The sequence below is a fragment of the Lepidochelys kempii genome, chromosome 9 (genome assembly GCF_965140265.1).
Source record: "Lepidochelys kempii isolate rLepKem1 chromosome 9, rLepKem1.hap2, whole genome shotgun sequence".
NCBI classification, from domain to species: Eukaryota; Metazoa; Chordata; order Testudines; family Cheloniidae; genus Lepidochelys; species Lepidochelys kempii.
Window position 1 is genome coordinate 56,410,092 of NC_133264.1, and position 24,736 is coordinate 56,434,827.

At 44.2% G+C, this 24,736-nt stretch overlaps 1 protein-coding gene across 6 annotated transcripts in view; it reads left to right on the top strand.

The window, feature by feature from the left end:
• ILKAP (ILK associated serine/threonine phosphatase) overlaps nucleotides 1-24,736 on the top strand; it is a 57,989-nt gene that overhangs the window by 18,929 nt on the left and 14,324 nt on the right. For all 6 annotated transcript variants that reach the window (XM_073360509.1, XM_073360511.1, XM_073360513.1 and 3 more), the window contains 4 exons: nucleotides 1,827-1,933; nucleotides 2,459-2,552; nucleotides 5,911-5,998; nucleotides 12,119-12,240. In XM_073360509.1, the coding sequence (XP_073216610.1) occupies nucleotides 1,827-1,933; nucleotides 2,459-2,552; nucleotides 5,911-5,998; nucleotides 12,119-12,240 (411 nt within the window). The remainder of the gene's footprint in view (nucleotides 1-1,826; nucleotides 1,934-2,458; nucleotides 2,553-5,910; nucleotides 5,999-12,118; nucleotides 12,241-24,736) is intronic.

Here is a 24,736-nt window from a genome sequence, read left to right on the forward strand (position 1 = left end):
AGTTGAAAGCAGCTATCAAATCCCCCCTCATTCTTCTCTTCTGCAGGCTAAACAATCCCAGCTCCCTCAGCCTCTCCTCATAAGTCATGTGTTCTAGACCCCTAATCATTTTTGTTGCCCTTCGCTGGACTCTCTCCAATTTATCCACATCCTTCTTGTAGTGTGGGGCCCAAAACTGGACACAGTACTCCAGATGAGGCCTCACCAATGTCGAATAGAGGGGAACGATCACATCCCTCTATCTGCTCGCTATGCCCCTACTTATACATCCCAAAATGCCATTGGCCGCCTTGGCAACAAGGGCACACTGCTGACTCATATCCAGCTTCTCGTCCACTGTCACCCCTAGGTCCTTTTCCGCAGAACTGCTGCCTAGCCATTCGGTCCCTAGTCTGTAGCGGTGCATTGGATTCTTCCATCCTAAGTGCAGGACCCTGCACTTATCCTTATTGAACCTCATCAGATTTCTTTTGGCCCAATCCTCCAATTTGTCTAGGTCCTTCTGTATCCTATCCCTCCCCTCCAGAGTATCTACCACTCCTCCCAGTTTAGTATCATCTGCAAATTTGCTGAGAGTGCAATCCACACCATCCTCCAGATCATTCATGAAGATATTGAACAAAACCGGCCCCAGGACCGACCCTTGGGGCACTCCACTTGATACCGGCTGCCAACTAGACATGGAGCCATTGATCACTACCCGTTGAGCCCGACAATCTAGCCAGCTTTCTACCCACCTTATAGTGCATTCATCCAGCCCATACTTCCTTAACTTGCTGAGTCATGACAAAAAGATGAAAGAGCTCCCATTAACTTTGCCTGAGCTCTTGACAATGATCCCTCACTCTGAGCAACTACTGCTTGTGACTAAATATTGCTTTGTGTGGTGGTGTGGGTGATCTGCATTGTATTCCTAGATCTGCCACTGACTTTGAGAAAATCATGTAAGGTTTGATGATGCAAAAGGTGCCTCATTTGTTAGGTGGTCCATATCAGGTGCCTAAGACCTGACTTTCTTATTTTTATTTATTTATTTTTCCCCGTGAAGTGCTGAGTACCCACCACTCCTGTTGACTTCAGTCAACTCCTCCTAGTACCTCTGGATATCAGGCACAAGATACCTGAAGGCTCTCAACTTGAGTATAACTGTTTTAAGCCTTGCCTTTGGGGTTTCACAACAGTTAGTTAAAATCCCAGGTATGACAGTGATGAGGAGCTTGGATACTTGAAGAAGAGAAGCCATCAGGTATCAAACTCTCAACTTTAACAATCTGAAAGATATAATTAATTTAAGGGGAAGTGGTGGAATGTATCATTTTTAAAAGCAACACTGACAGACCATAAAAGATCATTTTAAAAACATTCTTTTAAAGCTAAATATGTGATCTAAAGCTTGTAGAACAAAAGGCAATTTGACAATAATTAGTATGTCCCCACGTCTCTTGTGTATTGCACAGCTGTAGCAACCATTCTGCATGAAGAGAATTCTGGGATGTGTTGGATTGGCATCTGTGAATAGCAAATTCTGAAATTGTTGGATAGAGGCTCCAGAGTTGGAGTGCCCATGAGGTGCAATGTCTAGCTGTTGTTAAATGTAGCTGGGGGCCATAGCCTCTCTTCCTTTCCTTCATTTCCTGGGGGAGATGGGGAAAGTTTTAGTACTCCACACATGCTAGCTCTACGCTTTTTAGAGGAAACACTGCATTTTCTGTTCCAATACAGGTTGGGAGAGCAGCTGTGGACACAAGCCTCTTTACTAAATCTTAACTTCTGGTTGATATCAGCCCTTTCACAGCTAGTTTACATTCATGTTTCTTCCTTTGCAGAACCCGTGTCTCGTACTTTGCTGTTTTTGATGGCCATGGGGGAGTTCGAGCTTCAAAATTTGCAGCACAGAATCTGCACCAAAACCTGATTAGGAAATTTCCTAAAGGTAGGAGAGGGCCATATGGGGACATGTGCATCATCTGTCATTCCTCATGACTTGCTGCTGTGGTGTGTCTATTAAGAAATTACTTTGGATAGCCCGAGTCAGGGACATAGCTGTGTGTGGAGTATTGGGTGACCATGCCTCTAGGCTGGAGACAGGAGAGGTGTGATAAGTTGTTGAGTAGATTTGTTAGGCTATCAAGCCAAAAGCCATAACGGTGTTAGCTAGGTTAGGCAAACTCTATGGAATAGCCATAGCAGATGTATGAATATGGCTGAGGAAAATAATAGCATTACATTAGGTGTCCCTTGTCTTCAAGGGTGAATAACTAGGCTGTATTATACAAGCTGGCCATGCACGTTTATATCTGAATCTTTGGCAGTTGGGCACATGGGTCATGTCTGCCCTATGTAACTAATGTGTGCAGTGTGACCTGTTTATGCATGTCAGACAGGTGAGGAAGGAGGCAAGGATTAGATAAGCATGGTGTTTCAAAAGGAGCATACACCACTTTCTCTTGTGTTACAGGAGAGGTAGTCAGTGTGGAGAAAACAGTGAAAAGATGCCTTTTGGACTCTTTCAAACATACAGATGAGGAGTTCCTGAAGCAGGCCTCCAGCCAGTAAGTATAAATGTCCCCCAGAGCTACTTGTAACTATTAAAAATGTCTACCTCTCCCAGATCCCGATTCTGAGTTGTATCTCCTGAGTGGTACAGCCAGAAGGTGCAACTTCTACAATGGGACAAAGGCGACCTTAAGTTGTCATTGCTTCTTGCCAAGATTCCAATTGGCCTATATGCAAGTTGGAGCCGCAGCCTTCAATGCCTGCTGATAGGCTGGCAGAGTGGCCATAATAGCTGGAGTGTAGTGCACTCCAACCCTGCCCCCTACACTACAGGCTGTACAGGACAGCAGCATAGGGCTACCCTACCCTGTAAGGGTAAGACCAGGATTGTCATGGGGAGTGAGGCACTATGGGGCCAGAATGTGAGCCAAAACTGGCTTCTGTCCCTTTCTTCTATAGCACCTTTTGTGACCTGTATCCAAGGAGATCTTGCATATTACTAAAATAACAGTTAACGATCAAATAACTTAAGATATCAAGTGATAGCAATAGTTTTTTAACTTAAATCTGCAAGCTCATAGCATGACAGAGTGGCATGTTCCTAGCACAAGGAATTCCAGATATTCAGGGAGTTCTGCATCGCCCTCTATCCAGAATTCAGGTGGCTACCAGCAGATGTGCTCCCACATAGAGCAATGGTCATGACCAAGGATTCTAGTGAATCACTGAGATTTTTTTTTTTATGCCTTAAGCTATATGTAGTTAAACTTTTATCTGCCTGTCCCATGTTACTAGTTAAATCTTGCATTATTTTCAAGACTGCTCTCTAAAGCAGTGGTTCTCAACCAGGGATCTGGGACCCCCTGGGGGGTTGTGATCAGGTTTCAGGGGGTCCGCCTAGCAGGGCTGGCATTAGACTTAATGGGGCCCAGGGCAGAAAGCCAAAGCCCCACTGCATTGGATTGAAGCCCAGGGCCTTGCCACCCGGGGCTGAAGCTGAAGACTGAGCAACTTAGTTTCACGGGGTCTCCTGTGGTGTGGGGCCATGAGCAATTGCCCTACTTGTTACCCCTAACACTGACCCAGGCTTTTATATGCAGAAAAACAGTTATTGTGGCACAGGTGGGCCTGGGAGTTTTTATAGCATGTTGGGCAGGCCTCAAAAAGAAAAGATTTGAGAACCCCTGCTCTAAAGGATGGATGGTCTGATGGTTAACGACTAATATTTGAATCATCCTTCTAACGGACTATACTTTTTCTTAGCTTTGTTCTAATGGAGACTTATTTTCCTTGAGGAAAAACACAGCCTATCCCCACGTGGGGGGGGGACCACTAACACTTTGAGGTGCCACCATGTATCGCTTTATACTTAAGCAAGTGTGACAGACCCAGACCAGTGGGGTACAGGAGTCTGTTAGAAGGCAAATATACTGGCCACTCGATAAACCGTTTTCTGTTCCCTGAGTGTCCAGAGCAGGGGATGCCCTAGAGCAATCCGGAACCTGCTAGAACCAGTTAAGACAGGCAAGATAATCAAGACACCTGGAGCCAATTAAGAACTTCGTAGAATCATTATGGCAGGCAGGCTAATCTGGACACCTGGTTTAAAAAGGACCTCCCATCAGTTAGTAGGGGAGTGCGCAAGGAGCAGGGAGTGAGAAGGCATGCTGCTGGAGGACTGAAGAGTTCAAGCATGATCAGGCTTCAGGAGAAAGATTCTGCAGTGAGGATAAAGAAGGTGCTGTGGGAAGGCCATGGGGAAGTAGCCCAGGGAGTTGTAGCTGTCACGCAGCTGATACAGGGAACATTGTAGACAGCTGCTATCCACAGGGCCCTGGGCTGGAACCTGGTGTAGAGGGTGGGCCCAGGTTCCCCCCAACTCATGATCAGACACAGGAGGAGTTGACCTGGTCTGTGAGAAACACTAGAAGGGAAGGTCTAAATTGGAAAGGGATCTGGCCTGTCCCCGACCCACTAGGTGGGACACAGAGACTGCGGGGATTGTTCTCTGTTTTCCCCCAGGTTGGCCAGTCATAAGCTGAGTGGATGGCAGGTTTGAGCCATTAGCAAAGTGGCCAAACTGAGGGCTGCCGTGAATCTCTGAGGCAAGCAAATCCGCCAATAAGCGCAGGACCCACCAAGGCAGAGGAGGAACTTTGTTACACAAGTTACATGCTGGGTTAATCCAACTTGGTTACCAGCCTTGCATATCCTTTCCATTTCATAACTTTTCATCTATAACACATCTGGAGAGAATATCGATACATCTAGCAATGGGCTTAGAAATTTCACTTCATATGTACAACATCACAAACCAAACTCCAGCTCAGCCCTCTAACCCTAACCAGTTAAACAAAACAAACGTGACCAGTGTAGGCACAAAAAAGTACTAACAGAATTCGTTAAAACAATTATTAAATATCTTTCCCAAACCTGTGTTTTTAAAAAAAACAAAACTCCATCTAACCTGTATATATTATATTCTGTAATCTACACGGCTGCATTTGCAAACTTGTTAGTTACATCAGCATTTGAAATTATGGAGAAATTTAATTAGGCTCTTCAGCATCAGGAAAACACAAATGAAAGATGATTTAGGAGCAGATAAATTTAAGAAATGACACTCAGAATTGTTATACTGTTATGTCTGGTCCACAGTAAGGAAAACAGTGCTGCAGCTATAATCCAAGCAGCATGTCTGATTTTACACCATGCTGTCTAGACACTTGTTGAACTACAGAAAGCCAAATGTCCGGAAAACAACTTAAACAGGGAGTGGGGATTACTGAAGCTGGAGGATGGTGGGTACTGTGGGTGATGATTTGAAATAGTATGAGTGAGGAATACCAGGTATGAGGGGAGCAGTGAGTAGATTGCATATTCTCCTCTGTTACTGTTTAGTTCCTCACCATCCACCTGCCCTGCACTCTATGGAAGTTGCCACTTAAGGAGAACTTCCATTATTTTTTAGGCACTGAGAGCTAGGCAGTTACTGTGAAACTTGTTCTGTCATACCCTTAAATGAGTTCCCTGGAGTTGAGTGTAGCATGGAATGGGAGGAGAAGAAAAATGCAGAGAGGTAGCTGTTACCTGCAGCCATCCCTTAGAACCCCACCTTGGGGGTGCCACCCACAGTTAGAAATTGCTGCTCTATGTTGCTAATCTGTCTTCATCTTAGTATGTATCTTGTCTATATAAACCTGTTTTATATAATTAATTTAACAAAAACCTGTGAGCAAAACGGGGAGAACTCCCAAACAGAATCTTGGTGTTTTTGTGCTAGTTGACTTCTGAATGTCTTGCAATGGAGGCATCCTTTGCAGGGTTTTCTGAACCTTTAGAAATAGAACACTGGGTTAACCTCTAACAAAAACCTAGCTTTTTCCATTGTAACCTTATTTCTGGTGCCTCCAGGAAGCCTGCGTGGAAGGATGGGTCCACAGCAACCTGTGTCCTGGCTGTGGATAACATCCTTTACATTGCCAACCTTGGAGACAGCCGGGTAAGTAACTCTAAGAAACCTACTATGTAGATTTTAATTGTATAACATCCCCAGTACTTGCAGGAGGAATGGATTTCCACCCTTTATAGGGATTCCGGTTGGGAGATGCTAAAGTAATTGATTACACTGATTACATTTAATTGATGCTAAAGTATTTGATTGACAATCATTCTTTACTGAGCTTCACTGGAAGATCCTGGACAGGAGTAGCTGGGAGCTCCCAACTGTTCCTACAAAGATTCCTCCTTGAAGAGGCTGAGACTTAGAGTAGCTGTGTGTTCCTCTAGGCTCTAACTTACAAGAACATAAAAACGGCCATACTGGGTTGGACCAATGGGCCATCTATCCCAGTATCCTGTCTTCTAACAGTGGCCAATGTCAGGTGCTTCAGAGGGGATGAACAGGAAGTCTGTGTCCACAGTCTCTGTTTGCCAGAAGCTGGGAGTGGATGTTTGGATGAATCACCTCGATGACTTCCTGGGAGTGAACAGGAAGTTAAGCCCATTCCTGCCCCTAAAGCTGCATTTTTTTTCACAGGAATTTAAGAGACACACTCCTATTCCCCCAGCAGTCCATGTGACTTCACTTGTGTTTCCCCCTCCCCCCGGGCTTTTAGCACAAGATTCTTTCTCACTGCTAACCAACCCTGGGACAGATTCTGCCACATTAAAGAAATCATTCTCCAGTAGAAACAGTGCAAAATTGTGTGCCACTGTTGCAACAGTCAGTTCAGCCTGCAAATCACTAGTTTGCATGCGTACTTTAGCTAAAGGGGCACGGACTTAGTAACCTCTCACCAATTCTAATCCTGCCATTTTCCCTGGCAACAAATCCTCCTGGATCAGGTCCTCCTGACCACAGAAGTCTCTATCCTTAAACCAACGAGTACTTTCCCATTAAATTTAACAGCATGCATATGCTAACTGCTTGGTTGTGTAGAAGCAACATTTACAAATCCTATGTGGAAAGAAGCAGCAGCCTGGCTCTGAGAAGCAGGCAGCTCCTGCTGCCTGTTCTCTCTTAACCAAGGGCAATTATTGCTCAGGTGCTCAATGGACTTACAATGGTAGCACCTCTTGGGCTCCTCTGCTTGTACAGGAGATTTGGGACAAGTAACAGGAGTGGGGAGGTGAACTCCCAGCCTCCTTTTTCCCGGGGTATAACGGTGATTCTGCTTTCCCCCAACCCTGTACCCCTCTGCCAGTGGTTTATGTTTAATTGCAGCTTGTGATTGCTCGTAAGAGTTCGCAAACCCAGCTAATTCACCCACTGCATTCACCGTTTTATCCCACAAATACAGTTTTACATCATCACTGCACATATTCAGGAATTGTTCCTGAGTAACCAAATCACACATCCCTTCCAAGCTTGTAATGCCTTTCCCCGTCACCCATTTATCTACCAAATCTCTCTCTTCATTTATATAAGCCACATTACTCAAACCAGATCTCCTCTTAAGACTTCTGAATTTAACCCTGTAGGTTTCAGGTGTAATCTGAAACTGTTTCAAAACCAGTTCCCTAAATTTACCATAGTTTGAAGCATCATCACTAGGCATCTTACTGAATATGTCCAGAGCTCTGCCAATTTTGCAATCAATGTGGTCATTTTTTGATCGTCAGGGATAGTATGGTCAGTCTCTCAAAGGTGATTTAAATATTGGGCAGTATCACTGGATTCATCATACTGTGGACATAGTCGCTCCCATTTGTCGATTTTTGGGGAAGTGGAACCAGCAGCTAGAGGGTTTTGTCTCTTTTACTCCATAAGTCATTTTATGCTTCTGGGCCTGTATTTCTCTGTCTCTTAACTCCAGGGCTCTCTTGTCCCTGGCTGCTTCTGCTTCCATTGCCCTTTTGTGGGCAGCTTCCTCCCTGGCTGTCTCTGCATTAATTTCCATTTGTTTTAATTCCATCAGTCCTCTAAGTTCATTTTCTTTCTCAGCCATTTGCAACCTGTGCAGTTCTATCTTTTTCTGAGTCTCACTCACATTGCTGATTTTTCCTGCCTCTATTCCCTTCCCCAAAATAAGCAAACAGAAAATAACAAATCAAAGAATATCAGGATTGGAAGGGACTTCAGGAGGTGATCTAGTCCAACCCCCTGCTCAAAGCCGGACCAATCCCCAACTAAATCATCCCAGCCAGGGCTTTGTCAAGCCTGACCTTAAAAACCTCAAAGGAAGGAGATTCCACCACCTCCATAGGTAACGCATTCCAGTGCTTCACCACCCTCCTAGTGAAGGTTTTTTCTAATATCCAACCTAAACCTCCCCCACTGCAACTTGAGACCATTACTCCTTGTTCTGTCATCTGCTACCACTGAACAGCCTAGATCCATCCTCTTTGGAACCCCCTTTCAGGTAGTTGAAAGCAGCTATCAAATCCCCCCTCGTTCTTCTCTTCCGCAGATGAAACAATCCCAGTTCCCTCAGCCTCTCCTCATAAGTCATGTGTTCCAGTCCCCTAATCATTTTTTCTTGCCCTCCGCTAGACACTTTCCAGTTTTTTTTCACATCCTTCTTCTGGTTTGGGGCCCAAAACTGGACACAGTACTCCAGTTGAAGCCTCACCAATGTCAAATAAAGGAGAACAATCATGTCCCTCGATCTGCTGGCAATGCCCCTACTTATACATCCCAAAATGCCATTGGCCTTCTTGGCAACAGTGGCACACTGTTCACTCATATCCAGCTTCTTGTCCCCTGTAACCCCTAGGTCCTTTTCTGCAGAACTGCTGCCTAGCCATTTGGTCCCTCGTCTGTAGCGGTGCATGGGATTCTTCCGTCCTAAGTGCAGGACTCTGCACTTGTCCTTGTTGAACCTCATCCGATTTCTTTTGGACCAATCTTCTAATTTGTCTAGGTCCCACTCTATCCTATCCCTACCCTCAGCGTATCTACCTCTCCTCCCAGTTTAGTGTCATCTGCAAACTTCCTGAGGGTGCAATCCACGCCATTCTCCAGATAATTAATGAAGATATTGAACAAAACCGGCCCCAGGACCGACCCTTGGGGCACTCCGCTTGATACCAGCTGCCAACTAGACATGGAGCCATTGATCACTACCTGTTGAGCCCGACAATCTAGCCAGCTTTCTATCAACCTTGTCGTCCATTCATCCAGCCCGTACTTCTTTAACTTGCTGGCAAGAATACTGTGGCAGACCATGTCAAAAGCTTTGCTAAAGTCAAGGAACAACACGTCCACTGCTTTCCCCTCATCCACAGAGCCAGGCACTTGTCTGTTCTCCAGCCACCACGCCCAAAACCCACTCTAATGACAGGTTTCAGAGTAGCAGCCATGTTAGTCTGTATTCGCAAAAAGAAAAGGAGTACTAGTGGCACCTTAGAGACTAACCAATTTATCTGAGCATAAGCTTTCATGAGCTACAGCTCACTTTATCGGATGCTGTAGCTCATGGAAGCTTAGGCTCAAATAAATTGGTTAGTCTCTAAGGTGCCACTAGTACTCCTTTTCTTTCTGCGAAAACTCACTTAAAATCACTACCAGTATCTCAAAGCAATCAGCTGTGCTTGCTGCACCACTGTGACGGCTTGGGTCACAGAAAACCCCTTGAACTGCCACCTGAGGTACTGAGACTACCCCTGAGCCTGTTTCCCCTGGCAGCTTGGGACTTCAGTGCCCTGCCTGGTTTGAGCCAGACACACTATCCTGCTGCAAACCCAGACCCAGGTCTGGACCATGTCCCCCAACAGCTGCAGGCTTAACTGAAAACTGCTTAAGAAGTGTTCCTGTCTCTAACACCCAGATGCCCAGCTCCCAATGGGGTCCAAACCCCAAATAAATCAGTTTTACCCAGTATAAAGCTTACACAAGATAAACTCCATTGTTTGTTTGCTCTCTATAACACTGATAGAGAAATATGCACAGCTGTTTGCTGCTCCCCCCCCCCCCAGGTATTAATACATATTCTGGGTTAATTAAGTAAAAAGTGATTTTTATCACTCCCACCCCCCATGGTTACTGTCCTTTGTTCCAGTTTCTTTCAGATAGCCTCTCCACCCACAAAGGATATCTCTTGAGCCAGCTGAAGACAAAATAGAGAGGCCTCCCAGGGGCTTAAATAGAACTGTGGTTGGAGACCCCCTCCTCTCCTATGCAAAATCCAGTTCCAAGATAGAGTTTTGGAATCACATGGGCAAATCACATGTCCAAGCATGACTGAGTTCCTTGCCAGCCAGGCCACATTCCTGGGAAAGCTCTCCAAGTTCATTGTTAGCTTAAGTGTTTCTTGATTGGGAACTTTAACTTGCAAATTCCTTTCTAAAGAAGCTGACCAAATGCTTTAATTAGGCTATTTAAAATTAAACAGGTTTCAGAGTAACAGCCCTGTTAGTCTGTATTCGCAAAAAGAAAAGGAGGACTTGTGGCACCTTAGAGACTAACCAATTTATTAGAGCATAAGCTTTCGTGAGCTACAGCTCACTTCTTCAGATGCATATCGTGGAAACTGCAGCAGGCTTTATATATACACAGAGAATATGAAACAATACCTATTCCCACCCCACTGTCCTGCTGGTAATAAATTAAACAAGTACACAGCCAGTATTCATAACTTAGAACACAGAAATGATACATGCATAAAATAGGATGAATATATTCAGTAGATCATAACCTTTGCAGAGAGATGTTACACGACATATGTAGCATAAAACGTATTTCAGTTATGTCATATATTCATTCATAGAATCATAGAATATCAGGGCTGGAAGGGACCTCAGCAGGTCATCTAGTCCAACCCCCTGCTCAAAGCAGGACTGATCCCCCATTTTTGCCTGAGATCCCTGAATAGCCCCCTCAAGGATTGAACTCACAACTCTGGGTTTAGCAGGCCAATGCTCAAACCACTGAGCTATCCCTCCCCCCATTCATAAGCATATTTCCATAAAACATTATGGAGTGCCATGTCACACTGTACTCCACTTAGACACAATTCTTGATTTCATCTTCCTCTTGTGGTTTCTGGGACTAACTGCTCCAAGAAGTAGTCATTTATGGTGTCAAAATACTTTATCTCTGCATCCTGTCCTGAGATGACATGTACCCAGTCATTGTAGGGATAGTTGAAATCCACCATTATTACTGAGATTTCTGTTTGTTAGGGTTTTTTTATAGCCTCTAATCTCCCTGAGCATTTCACAGTCACAATCACCGTCTTGGTCAGGTGGCCAGTGGTGTATCTCTACTGCTATATTATTCTTATTCAAGCATGGAACTTCTATTTATGGAGATCTTCTGTGGTACAGTTTAGTTCATTTTTAAGATTTGTGCTATATTTGACTCTCTATGCTTTCTTTCACATATAGTACCACTTCCCCACCAGCATGTGTCATTCCTATATATTGGGGGTTCTCAAACTGGGGGTTGGGACCACTCAGTGGGTCACAAGGTTATTACATGGGGAGCCACAGGCTGTCAGCCTCCGCCCCAAACCCTGCTTTGCCTTCCAGCATTTATAATGGTGTTTTAAATTTATACGGGGGGGAGGGTCGCACTCAGTGGCTTACTATGTAAAAGGGGTCACCAGTACAAAAGTTTGAGAACCACTGCTATATATTTTGTACCCTGGTATTAGTGTCCCATTGATTATCATCATTCCACCAATTTTCCATGGTGCCTATTATATCAATATCCTCATTTGATATCTGGCACTCTTAATAATATTAGAGTTAATATTCTTAATATTTAGACTTCTAGCATTTGTATATAAGCACTTAAACTTGTCGATATTTAGCTGTCTGCCATTATGTGATGATATGCCCTTCTGCAAACCTGTTGTGTTCTTTAGCCGTCTCCTGGTGGACTCCAGGTTGTGCTAGATACCTGATTATATCTTTTAGTTAGTGGTGTCTTCAATTTATTTTAAAAATCCCATAAATTACTTGCATTTCAAAAATAATTTTAAGATCAATCTTCTTTGCCAAAGGGATGAAATTCAGTACAATAACTTTTGGTCTTGCCATGAGTTTTTATTTCCTGGGGAATTGAACCTGAAAACCTTTGTTCAGGGAAGAGATCCTTTGTTCTGCATTTGTTTGGTAGAAACTTTATACTACAGGCTTAACACCACTTACTCACAAGGGGTTTTTGTCAGCACAGGCGATTTTGTGTCGTTACAACGAGGAGAGTCAAAAACATACAGCCTTAAGTCTCAGTAAAGAACACAACCCTACCCAATATGAGGAGCGAATGAGGATACAGAAGGCTGGAGGAAATGTCAGGTAAACAAGAGAAGAGATGGGAATGAGCCTGAACTCTCATGTGGTTTGGGTGTGCTCAGCACACCCAGCTCCCATAGAAGTTGATTGTGCTTACCATGTTTGAAAATCAGAGCACATAGGAATCTTGCTAGAGAAGCAGTTGTTTATGGGGTGCCCTCCAAGAATCCTGTAACTGGAATGGTAGGCTGAAATTAATTTTCCTGGCCTTAGAAAGAAACCGAGGGTGGATTTGTCCTAGAGGCATGGTACTATGTTGCACTGGCAGGAGGGTGGAGCAGTGTTATGTGTCTTTGAGTGAAAGCCAGATGGCACTAAACAAGCACATATAAACTAAAACAGCAAAAAATTGCTCCTTGAGTGTATCTAAAGCTGCTTCCTCATTTCCTTGAAATGTTATGCATACAGTGGCACCCTTAGTTCATCAACCAGGAGTTTGTCTGTATAGACGGTCAATGTATGGCAAGGTGAGATGTAAATCTACTCCATGCTAGTGTGCTGTACGCTAACCGTCCACATGGATCCTGTTGATGCACACTGAAAGTTCTGTAGTGTGCTTTTATATACTCGCACTCAAATTCTACTCTGCTTTGAAATGGATGTCCGCAGGGTCCACCCAAACAGTTAGTGAGCAGCAGGCTAGTGCCAGGTAGATTTACATCCCAGCTTGCCATACACTGTACAGAAAGGTTTCAGAGTAACAGCCGTGTTAGTCTGTATTCGCAAAAAGAAAAGGAGTACTTGTGGCACCTTAAAGACTAACCAATTTATTTGAGCATAAGCTTTCATGAGCTACAGCTGACTTCATCAGATGCATACTGTGGAAAGTGTAGAAGATCTTTTTATACACACAAAGCATGAAAAGATACCTCCCCCCACCCCACTCTCCTGCTGGTAATAGCTTATCTAAAGTGACCACTCTCCTTACAATGTGTATGATAATCAAGGTGGGCCATTTCCAGCACAAATCCAACAGCTATTAACAACAGGAGGGTGGGTGGGTGGGTGTGTTTGGGGGGGAGAACCTGGATTTGTGCTGGAAATGGCCCACCTTGATTATCATACACATTGTAAGGAGAATGATCACTTTAGATAAGCTATTACCAGCAGGAGAGTGGGGTGGGGGGAGGTATTTTTTCACGCTTTGTGTGTATAAAAAGATCTTCATCAGTTGCATACTGTGGAAAGTGTAGAAGTGAGCTGTAGCTTACGAAAGCTTATGCTCAAATAAATTGGTTAGTCTCTAAGGTGCCACAAGTACTCCTTTTCTTTTTACTGTATAGACAAGCCCTTAGTAGTGATTAAGGTTTGAGATGTTCCCTATATTTAAAATGGGTACTCTTTCTAGAGCTGGAATGGACTTCTTTTAAAGTGCACTCACTCTGTGTGCATGTGAACACATAGACACTTTCGGTCTGGTGTATATTAATACTTAAATATCTACTGTATTTTAATACTTGATCACTTTCTTGAAGACTTCCTTTTGACACAGTCAATGTTTCAACTAGTTACATCTTGACTTTTTTTACAGGGAAGTCAAAATCAGAGTGAAAAGATGTGTGGTTTGGTTTTGTTTTTTGTTTTTTTTTTTTTAATTCCTAAATGTTCGGAATGCACGTGCTTCAAACTCCCCTGGAATCTTATCTTGTAGGGTGTGGGAATGGGTGGGCTAAGGCTTGTAATGCTAGCGTTCTCTGGAAATGGCATGTCCCTTATCTTCAGAGGGCACATGCCATTATTTGTGTTTATCACCAATCCATCTCTGCAAGTAGGAAGGAGATGAACAAGTCTCTTAGTTCTTTGCAGACTTTAGGCAACATCTCCATTGGCTAGGAGTCTACCCATGTTTCAGTGGTTAAATGTTTTATGACAGAGAAAGAGGGAGGAAGGGAACTGTCAGCACACTGAATTATTGCAGGTTAACAAATAAGAGAAGCACCTGAATGGCATTCATCTGAGTTTTTGGTGGTGGAGTAGGTTCTGCCTACTGTTTTGGATTCAGAGGTTTACATTCAAGTAACACATACTTTAGGTCTCCGTGCAGTTGCCTCTATGTATTAGTCATCACATAATACAAGTAGTGCTGTGTATTCATAGACTATCAGGGTTGGAAGGAACCTCAGGAGGTCATCTAGTCCAACCCCCTGCTCAAAGCAGCACCAATCCCTAATTTTTTCCCCAGATCCCTAAATGGGCCCCCTCCAGGATTGAACTCACAACCCTGGGTTTAGCAGGCCAATGCTCAAACCACTGAGCTATCCCTCCCTCATATTGATACTATATAAAGATACACCAGTAAAGCTTAACTAAAGAGAACTAAATAGGCAGTGTCTCTGAAAAGATAGGGGGTGAGCTGATGAGGGATGGGGCAGCTTGAAGAAACAAGCAACTACCAACTGAAGAATCGGGCCCTAGGCAGAGATGAGGCCATGATTGGAGGAGAAGTGTAAGTGGATTGGCAAAGGGATACAGATATTTGGATGGAGCAGGTCTCTGCATGGAAAGTCTTTTGAAAAGCCAGTTGGGAATTTTGAATTAGTTCAAAGTAGGGCTGTCAATTAATTGCAGTTAACTCACGTGATTAATTAAAAAAAATTAATTGCAATTAATCGCACTGTTAAACAATAGAATAATAAATTTCAATTTGTTAGTATTTTTGATTTTCTACATTTTCAAATATATCTATTTTAATTACAACACGGAATATAGTGTACAGTTCTCACTTTATATTTTTGATTACAAATATTTGCACTGTAAAAATGATGATAAAAGAAATAGTATTTGTCAATTCACCTCATACAAGTACTGTAGTGCAATCTCTTTATCCTGAAAGTGCAACTTACAAACGTATATTTTTGGTTACATAACTGCACTCAAAAACAAAACAGTGTAAAACCTAAGAGCCTACGAGTCCACTCAGTCCTACTTCTTGTTCAGCCAATCACTAAGAGAAACAAGTTTGTTTGCATTTATGGGAGGTAATGCTGCCCACTTAATTACAATTTCACGTGAAAGTCAGAACAGATGTTCATAGAATATCAGGGTTGGAAGGGAGGTCATCTAGTCCAACCCCCTGCTCAAAGCAGGACCAATCCCCAATTTTTTTCCCCAGATCCCTAAATGGGCCCCCTCAAGGATTGAACTCACAACCCTGGGTTTAGCAGGCCAATGCTCAAACCACTGAGCTATCCCTCCCCCCTCTGTTCACATGGCACTGTTTAGCTGGCATCGCAAGATATCTGTACCAGATGCGCTAAAGATTCATATGCCTCTTCGTGCTTTGGCCATTGTTCCAGAGGACATGCTTCCATGCTGATGATACTTGTTAATTTAAATTTGTGACTGAACTCCTGGGGGGAGAATTATATGTCTCCTGCTCTGTTTTACCCACATTCTGCCATATATTTAATGTTATAGCTGTCTCGGATGATGACCCAGCACATGGTGGTGGTTTGTTTTTAAGAACACTTTCACTGCAAATTTGACAAAATGCAAAGAAGATACCGATGTGAAATTTCTAAAGATAGCTACAGCACTCAACCCAAGGTTTAAGAATCTGAAGTGCCTTCCAAAATCTGAGAGGGATGAGGTGTGGAGCATGCTTTCAGAAGTCTTAAAAGAGCAACACTCTGATGCAGAAACTACAGAACCCAAACCACCAAAAAAGAAAATCAGCTGTCTGCTGGTGGCATCTGACTCAGATGATGAAAATGAACATGCACTGCTTTGGATCATTATGGAGCAGAACCTGTAGTCAGCTGGATGTATGTCCTCTGGAATGGTGATTGTAACATCAAGGGACATATGAAACTTTAGCGCATCTGGTACGTAAATATCTTGCGATGCCGGCTACAACAGTGCTGTACAAACATCTGTTCTCACTTTCAGGTGACATTATAAACAAGAAGCCGGCAGTACTATCTTCTGCAAATGTAAACAAATTTGTTTGAACGATTGGCTGAACAAGAAGTAGGACTGAATGGACTTGTAGGCTCTAAAGTTTTACGTTGTTTTGTTTTTGAAAGCAGGTATTTTGTACATAATTCTACATTTGTAAGTTCAACTTTTATGATAAAGAGATTGCACTACAGTACTTGTATTAATGTGAATTGAAAAATACTTTTTTGTCTTTTACAGTGCAAATATTTGTAATCAAAAATATAAAGTGAGCACTGTACACTTTGTATCCTATGTTGCAATTGAAATCAATATATTTGAAAATGTAGAAAACATCCAAAAATATTTAAATAGTATTCTATTATTGCTTAATAGCGTGCATAATAGCGATTAATTTTTTTAATCTCTTGACAGCCCTAGTTCTAAGATGGCTAGAAAGTCAGTGAGGGTGATGGAAAGAAGGCATGATACGGTTTTCTCGCTTTTAAGGCCCTTCATGGCTGCTTCTTATTATTATTTGGGGGGGAGGGATAGCTCAGTGGTTTGAGCATTGGCCTGCAAAACCGAGGCTTGTGAGCTCAATCCTTGAGGGGGCCATTTAGGGATCTGGGGAAAAAAATGGGGATTGGTCCTGCTTTGAGCAGGGGGTTAGACTAGATGACCTCTTGAGGTCCCTTCCAACCCTGATATTCTATGTTTCCCAGCCTGTCATTTCATAAATGGTATTGAGTTGTCAGCCCTTATCAAACTTGCTCTACTGTTGATGTCAGCTTTCATTGCTCTTGGCTGCATCTTCGTGCTTTCTCCCATGCCACCCACTATGTATGGGCAAAGCCTCCATTTTGTCCTTCAGATCCTTCCGTAAAACTCACCTCTGCCACAGTGTTTACAAAAAAAAGTCAGTGGTTAGGCTGCTGGTTTGCTGTGACAGCTGCTTATTATGGTGGTCAGAATCCTCTTGTTACTCTCTACTCCTGTATGATGTTTCAGTGTGTTGGCTCTTGTCTTACACTTTAGGGCAGGGATTGTCTTATGTTTGTACAATACTTAGCACAATAGTCTCTAGGCACTACTATAATACAACTAATAAATAAAAGATAGCACATCAGCTATGTAAGACTTTCCCCATTATCCTGTACCTCTACCCTAACATGCAGGGACCAACCCTTGTGTTTTGCTAAGGCTACCAATGAGGGTGAAGATTAATGCTTGTCTGTGGTTTCTATTTGGATACCTGTCCACTAGGAGCTACAGTGACACTGCCAAGGCAGGCCTCTGTCAGATGGTTTTTCAGTGCTTTCTGCTACTATTGATGGTGCCTTATGTTGAATTATGCCAGGTGCACGATTAAGGTAGGATTTTTAAAGGTGCTTGTTGATTTCATGGGGAGAAATTTAGACCAGCATTGAGTGCTTTTGAAAAAATCCCATGCTCTGGGCATAACTTGATGTATTTAAGCTTTGTTAGGTATCCCTAGAGTGTGCGGTTATTGACCTTGCTGGAATTGAATCAGTGACCTGGAAATGAAAGGCCCATTGCCAAATGTCCCCAGGCTCTTGACAGTCTTGAAATGGGAGGGGCACATGGTATCTCCCTCCTTTTTGTGCACATAACTCATGTTTTCTGCATGCCACAGCTCCTTTAAAAACAAAATCTGCCTCCAAGGCTTGTGTCCTGCATATCCCTGGCCTGCCAGAAAGCAGATCAGCATGTGCAGTTTGAAGAAGTTGCTTGGTACAAACATTGTAATGATGCAGTGGGTTGCTCTCTCTTGTCAGTTTGCAGGAAGAGAGGGTACAAGAAGAGGCATGTTTAAATTTGTGCAATTTCTTAACACTACTTCGGCATGAGCAAGCACTCAGATTCCATTTTAGGTGTGTGCACGCCCATGTGCACAGTAGTCCTCATTTTTTGCCTTAGCAGTATCCAGAGGGCCAGCTGTGGCTCCCCCTGGAGTGCCGTAGTCATGCGCTGGTATATGAGAAGTCGCAGGCCTTACATACTCTGTTCTTCTTACTGCCCCTACAGTTGGTCAGAGTGACTTTGCCTCAGCAAGTGGATAATGATTTTTCCCAGCATCTATTGTCTGTTCTTTGTATATAGTTGTTAGTAATTAGGTGTTAAGTTATAAGGCTTCCTTTAGTAAGCCTCAGCAGGGACTCCCCGGTCTCCAGGTTTCAAGCCTTGTTCAGCCTGCAATAGGCCTGTGCCTGTTGGTGACCCTCATAGCCACTGCCCCTTGGGAGAGTAGCACATAAAGGACAAGTATTGAATTTTCAAGAACTTTCAACCCAGAACTCAAAAGAAGCGTGACATTCGTCTAAGGGCCTTTCTTATAGAGGCTGCACTTTGGCCAGCATCGGAGTCTTCCTGCTCCGACTCTACGCCTAGCACCTCCCCATCAGTGAAGAGCGTTTTGCCCGGCACCAAGCTCTGCCCGGCACCGCTCCCCTCCGCCAGTGTCCAAGAAGCACCTAAAAAAGTGAGGCTCCCTGGCACCAAGCAAGGAGGGATGGGGTATTGAGCAAAGGACCCAGTTTGGGCCATCTGCCCACTCCAGAGCCTTGAGGGGGTGCCTCTCCTGTTAGATCCCCCAGCCTCTCTTCCCCACCCCCCGATCCAACTCCTGGGAGCGGTAGGGGACCTTAGCACCTGGGAGCACCTTTGACGTCTGTTACCCTCCTGGCGCCTAGGGAGAAGAAAGCAATTCCAGCCACCCCTGCCTCCTAGGCCTTGGCCTCCCTGCCAAGTCTCCTTTAGGAGAAAAGAGAGAGAGAGACAGGGGGTTCAGTCATCATTGGGTGACTGGGAGGTGGAGGAGCAATCAGCCTGGCCTGGCAAGACACCAAAGGGGCCAGAAGCACTCATTTTGAGAATGCACTCAAGGACGGCACCCCAATCAGTTCTCAGAATCCACCTTCCTCAACTGCCTGTGTCCCTTCTAGTCGGCATGGTCAAAAGTAACCTCAGACCGTTGGGTGCTGAAGGACATAAATTCACACCGTGTAGAGGTCAAGCACAGGAGTTTTACATACAGCACTGGCGGAGTGTCACCTCGCTTGTTAGGCTCAGAGATACTGTCAATCAATTGATTACAATGGAATATATGGATTTCCCATGGGCAGGGGAAAGTGACTGGGTAGGCAGTCCTACACCGCCCCCCTGCCCCCACCCCTAGATAGGTTTAGCTGCAAGACATGATAGCACAGTAGCCAATGGTCAAAGGTTACATAATGTCTCCGCCCATGGTCTCAAGTTCACAAATTAACATTTAGTTAATACTTTAATGTATTAGTATAAAAAACACAAATCCATATACCACATTATTACATCAGCAATGGATTTTAACCCTTCAGTCCCTCCTCTTGACCTTAGGGTTTCCTAACCCGCCAGGTCAAATATACCAATTTCAATGTACCCAGTCTATTTCGGAGTCACTGGTAAAGCACCAATACCATCAGGAATGTCAGGATAGACTCCCCACATAACTTGACAAAATAGCACCCAGATCCATCCCCAGGGGACCTTATCACCTGAGATGGCATCGCCAATGATCATCGTTTTAACCTCCCCTGCCTGGTTCTGCACCTTTGAGTACTTCACAGCGGCCTGGTCCACGGTTTCCCCTATCAGGGTGTACCTCAGATGGCCTTCCCTAATATATCTCTGGCCCTTGGCCACCAACTCCTCGATCTTTGCCTGCAGGGCCTGTAGACCCTCCTCTAGATACTTACTGCCATAGTGCCATTCCGGATCCCATGTTAGTTTACCCATCATTGGCGGAGTATGGTGGAGCTGCGTCCCATCAGCAGTCAGGGTTGCCCTTCGGGAAACCGTTATGCACACGGCTGGATGCCTTGAGGGGCAGAGCTTTCCATTTAACTTGATGGAGTGGTACTGGGCAGTCACACACCAGTAGGTACAGTTCATCTGGACCAGCTCCGTGTGTACCAGTTTCTCCGTGATGGCCACTTTGAACGTAGACTGATTCATTAGAATATTATATGGGCATGTACACACAATTTCCTTATCCAAGTGGGTGCAACATTCAATAGGATGCAATGCTCTCCCAGCAACCTTGGAGTATGCAACGCTTTCTATCTTAATAACATGACCCCTCCTCCATACTGGCATGGAGGTCACCATCCTGGCTTGCTGTAAATGAGGGATGCCCAGAGATACCAAAAGGTTAAAGAGTATACTGTGACCTGTCTAAACCGGTCTTTGGACTCTCATTGATTCTCTGTTTCCCTATGCCCACGGAGGGGTACTAGGGACATAGGGTCCCACCACTTCCATAAGGGCTGGGTGGACCCGGCTATCAAGGAGATCAGAGATCAGTTACAGTTCCCTGTGTGGTGATGGCCAAAGCTTGTTCTGCTCTCCAACAACTCTCCTCCAGTGCCTTTATTTTGGATACCATGTCAGTATAATTGGCACATGATCTTTCATGAGTGTTTGTTTGGTTTCTTTCCCAAAAACTCCCACACAAATTCCAGTATCGAGGTTTGTGTTTCCTCCCAAGCCATCGTGGCAATATGCCATGTAATTATGTTCAAATGAGGGATAACCCAGGACCTTGTATTCCTCTTCACTAGTAGTACGCAGCTGTCCCCCTTTAAAGGTAATCCGGACACTGGTTGCATTAAGTATAGACACTGTCCCTCTAAGAGGGCCACAGCATCGTCTGAGGGTGTCACCCTGCTCAAAGGGGTAACTCATGTACTTCCTGAGTCCTTCCAAATGCCTCCATTAAACTCCATAATCTCTGGCACCTGACACCCGCGAATAACAGGGCAGTCAGCTGTTATCAAAATTGTAATGTTACTAGTCTCCCTGTTGTTATGAGCATCAGTGTATGATTTTATTTGGACCTTTTTACGTTCCACGTGTGCTCATGTCCTAACCATAGTGCCACCATTACCTCTGGCCAGACTTGTTTATTGGCCACTGCACGTGTTCTGCAAAAGCTAAGTTTCTTTAGTGCGGCAATTAAAGTGAAGCAAACCCGGAGGAGGGGGGTTAGTGACCCATTCCCAGTCCTCCTTTTCACATGGCACACTGCTTGCGTCCTTCCACATGCACCACAGGGACAGCAGGAGCCTCCCCATGGTCACTCCGGTTGTCCTGGTCACCCTTCAGTCCTTCCTCCTTCACTTCCTTTTGTTCACCTGTGGAAACATTGTTAGTATTGACAGATGCTGATTCAAACAATTTCAACTGATTTTGGTGCCTCCAAAATGTTCCCAATTTCCCCTCAATCTTTGCACATGTATTAGTAGTCAGAAGGACCCTCACAGGGCCTTGCCATCTCGGCTTTAAAATTCCTTTAACCTCTGGGTAAATGCGACACATTACCAAATCCCCAACTTTAAATGCAGGTTTGTCCAAAGTGCTGTTATCATCAAGTTGGGTTTGATTTTCTTTCACTTGGTTGTATAGATCCTTTAACTCTCTGTCCAACGCCTTGATGTAGTTCTGCAGCCTGTCTGCAAAAAGCCACGACGCTCCCCCTCCCCCTCCCCAGAGGGAGGATCACAGTGCTAGGCATTCTCATTGCTCTTCATAGAATCATAGAATATCAGGGTTGGAAGGGACCCCAGAAGGTCATCTAGTCCAACCCCCTGCTCAACGCAGGGCCAATTCCCAGTTAAATCATCCCAGCCAGGGCTTTGTCAAGCCTGACCTTAAAAACCTCTAAGGAAGGAGATTCTACCACCTCCCTAGGTAACGCATTCCAGTGTTTCACCACCCTCTTAGTGAAAAAGTTTTTCCTAATATCCAATCTAAACCTTCCTATCATTCGCTCAAAGGGCGTGAGCTGAATCAGCCTGTTTGGGCTGCCTCTGATTCGATACAATACAACAGGGAGCATACTAGCCCATCCTCTTGTATCCAGTACTGCTTTTGTTAAGGCTGCTTTCATTGTTCTATTCATTCTTTCCACCATTCCCGAGCTTTCAGGGTGGTATGGTATATGGAATCTTTGCTTTATTCCTAGTGCCTTACATGCCTTTTTCATTACTCGCCCTGTGAAGTGAGTTCCTTGGTAGGAGTCTATTGACAGTGGCAGACCCCATTTGGGTATTATTTCTTTTGCTAGGATTCGAACTACTGTTGTGGCAGTGCAGTTCTTGTTTGGGAATGCCTCTAGCCATCGGGTAAAAGTGTCAATAATTACCAAAATGTAAGTGTACCCCCTGCTTTGTGGCAAGGGTTCAGTAAAATCAATTTGCAGATTCTGCCACGGTCCATCTGGCCATGGTTGGTGATTCAGGGGCACCTTTTTCCTTCTACCCACATTCACTTGTGCACATGTCATACATCATTTGAGAAATAATAAAGCATCTTTTTTCATAGAGGGCCACCACCAGTGTTCCTGGACAGCTCTCATTTGTCTCCACCCCAGATGAGCTAGAGAATGGATGGCATGGAGCAGCAGAGCTTGTATGCACTCTGGGGCTACCAGCTCCTCCCCCCCGGCCCATACCAGAGATTATTTTTATACACACAACGTGGCTCTTCCAATTTATTTTTTTTCTTCTGGGCTTATGGTTGCATATAGCTTTTTTAAAATTCACTTCCTCTTCTGGCACTACAGCTGCACAAATCTTAATAGGACTTGCTTGTGCAATTTCTTTGGCCCGTTTATCTGCCCAGTAATTTCCTTTTTGTTTCTCGCTTGAGATTTTATTATGTGCTTTTATCTTTACTACTGCCAGTTTTGATGGTAGTTTGGTAGCTTCTGTTAGTCTTCAAACTGCCTCCATATTCTTAATTGGCTTGCCAGTTGTTGTTATAAACCCTCTACGTGACCACATGTCAATGTAGTCATGTACTACTACGAATGCATATCTGCTGTGTATACAGTGAGCTTCTTATCTTCCCCTACTCTCAAAGCTTCAGTGGGGGCTGTTAGCTCCGCTTCTTGTGCTGACTTTGATCCTTCCGTCTGACCTGATGCTATTACTGTCCCATGACTGAGTACCACTGCCCATCCGGTGTGTGGCACTCCATTTTCGTACTTTCTTGATCCATCTACATACAGAATTATATCTGAATTCTCTAATGGCTCTTCTTTAACTCTCCCCAACACTTCCTCTTCCCTATCTATAAGACATGCGTGTACCTCTCCCTCTGTGTTCAGATATTCAGCTACATTTATTCCTTTGTCCCTTACTATAGAGAAATTGGGGTTTTGCAAGCACAATATTTATTCCCACTGACTCCTGCGGGCATCTGTTACAGATCTTAGCCGTCCGGTATTAAGGAGATCAAAAAGTGTATGGGGTGTATATAACACTCGTTTCCCCCTGAGAATGTATGATTCACAAGCTTTTACAGCCTGCCCATATGCACTCTGGTAGTCTCTGGGACACAGGGGATTAATACAGCTGAGTATTGAGTTTCACTATGGCTGCAATAAAGGTGGAACGGCTTTCCCATATCTGGTAAGCTCAGGCTGGGGGGCGGAGGCTAAAGCCTGTTTTATTTTTATAAATGACTCCTCTAGTTCTGTGCCCCATATTACTAACTCATTTGCAGGCTTTCCTCCTCTAGTGAGGCTTTGAATTGGTTCCACCATCTCTGAGTACTCCAAAATATATATTCTACAGAAATTGAGGAGTCCCAGCACCTTCCGGACTTCCTTAACTGTCCGTGGTTTTTTTAACTCTCTAATTGCCTGCTTTCTGTCTAAGTGCTTTCTCTCCCTGTGATATGTTATGCCCTAGGTATAAAACCTGCTGCTGTTGCAATTAAGCTTTTTTCACACTTAATTTAAATCCTGCCTCGGGAAGATATATAAACAGTCTGTTTAGGGTTTTTAAATTGTCCTTTTCATTTGAACTGGCAATTAGCAAGTCATTTACATACTGCAATATTACAGGTTTCAGAGTAGCAGCCGTGTTAGTCTGTATTCGCAAAAAGAAAAGGAGTACTTGTGGCACCTTAGAGACTAACCAATTTATTTCAGCATAAGCTTTCGCGAGCTACAGCTCACTTCATCGGATGCACAGCTCACGAAAGCTTATACTCAAATAAATTGGTTAGTCTCTAAGGTGCCACAAGTACTCCTTTTCTTTTTGCAATATTACAGTATCCCCTTCCAAAGGCACTTCTGCTATTACTTCTGCCATCGCCCTGTGGAAGATAGAGGGAGAATTATAGAACCCCTGGGGTACTCGGGTCCAAGTGTACTGCTGGTCTCCCACTGTAAATGCAAATTTTTCCTGACTCTTTTGCAAGGGGAATACTCCAAAATCCATTAGCTATATCCAGGACTGAAAAAAGAAAAGGAGTACTTGTGGCACTGATGAAGTGAGCTGTAGCTCACGAAAGCTTATGCTCAAATAAATGTGTTAGTCTCTAAGGTGCCACAAGTCCTCCTTTTCTTTTTGCAAATACAGACTAACACGGCTGCTACTGTGAAACCTGAGAATACTGAGTGGCCTGGTTTTAGCAAATTAAGAATAGTGGCCGGGCTTGCCACAATAGGATGTGCCTTTGGAGTCACCTGGTTAAGGTGGGTGTAGTCTATAGTTAACCTCCAGGTCCCATCTGGCTTCCGGATGGGCCAAATTGGGGAGTTAGTTGTGGAGGT